General features: G+C 50.7%; 1 protein-coding gene across 5 annotated transcripts in view; it reads left to right on the top strand.

Annotated features, from left to right (window-relative positions):
* The window catches only part of KEL (Kell blood group, metallo-endopeptidase), a 26,383-nt gene that overhangs the window by 24,881 nt on the left and 674 nt on the right, over nucleotides 1-828 (top strand). For all 5 annotated transcript variants that reach the window (XM_010855000.1, XM_010854998.1, XM_010855001.1 and 2 more), the window contains one exon: nucleotides 337-432. In XM_010855000.1, the coding sequence (XP_010853302.1) occupies nucleotides 337-432 (96 nt within the window). The remainder of the gene's footprint in view (nucleotides 1-336; nucleotides 433-828) is intronic.

Here is an 828-nt window from a genome sequence, read left to right as displayed (position 1 = left end):
CTGGGATCTAGTTTTACCAGTAGAATAGACAGCTTGTTGCTAGTGTTTCCTTCCACCATCCCTCATGCAAACATGGCAAAGCTTTCTGCCCTTCACATCCCTACTGAACAGCTGGCAACTTGAGGACTCCCCACCCCCACTCCACAAGCCCTCTTTTCTAGGCTATCCATAGATCTTACAGCAAGGATGTCTTCTCCTGGTTCAGATTAGTGTGTCAGGGCTGAACTTGGGAAGGACCAGGAGCTGGCTTTAGATATTGTATATAGGGCATCAGACTTCCAGTTGGCTACGGGTCTGGAGCCTAAGGGCAACTCTCCATGCCACCCCCATATCCAGGCATACAAAAAGAGGCTAGTTCTGTTCCGTGGGGAAACCGTCCTGCCCAACCTAGACCTCAGCCCCCGGCAACTCTTCTTCCGAAGCTATGCCCAGGTAAGCCGCCGCCATCTCCCACCAGGGCTTAATCCACGTCAGATAAACACCCTCCTGTTATTGCTCAGAGAATCTCTCCTGCCTGAAACATCTCCCCGCAGTGTCCCCAACCCTCTGCTGCACAAATCCACACCGTCACCCTTTCACACATGTGCCCTGGGGACCGTCCTTCATCCTACTATAAATTCTTCTACCGAGTCCAGCACTCCCTTCAAAAAAAAAGAGGAAAAAAAAAATCCTAAATTCCTCCTTGAGATGAGACCAACTTTTGTCTTCTCTCATTTCTTCTAGAAATACCGACCCCTTCCAAAAGAGCCTTAACAGACTATCCACTGATCATATTCCTCCTTGGAGACCCCGCCCCTAGGTGGGGTCCCCACCTGACATACCCGCCCC

This window comes from Bison bison, unplaced genomic scaffold, assembly GCF_000754665.1.
Source record: "Bison bison bison isolate TAMUID 2011002044 unplaced genomic scaffold, Bison_UMD1.0 scf7180017864352, whole genome shotgun sequence".
NCBI lineage: Eukaryota > Metazoa > Chordata > Mammalia > Artiodactyla > Bovidae > Bison > Bison bison.
The sequence above is the reverse complement of the archived record's forward strand: the minus strand, read 5'-3'. Positions and strand labels throughout refer to the sequence as shown.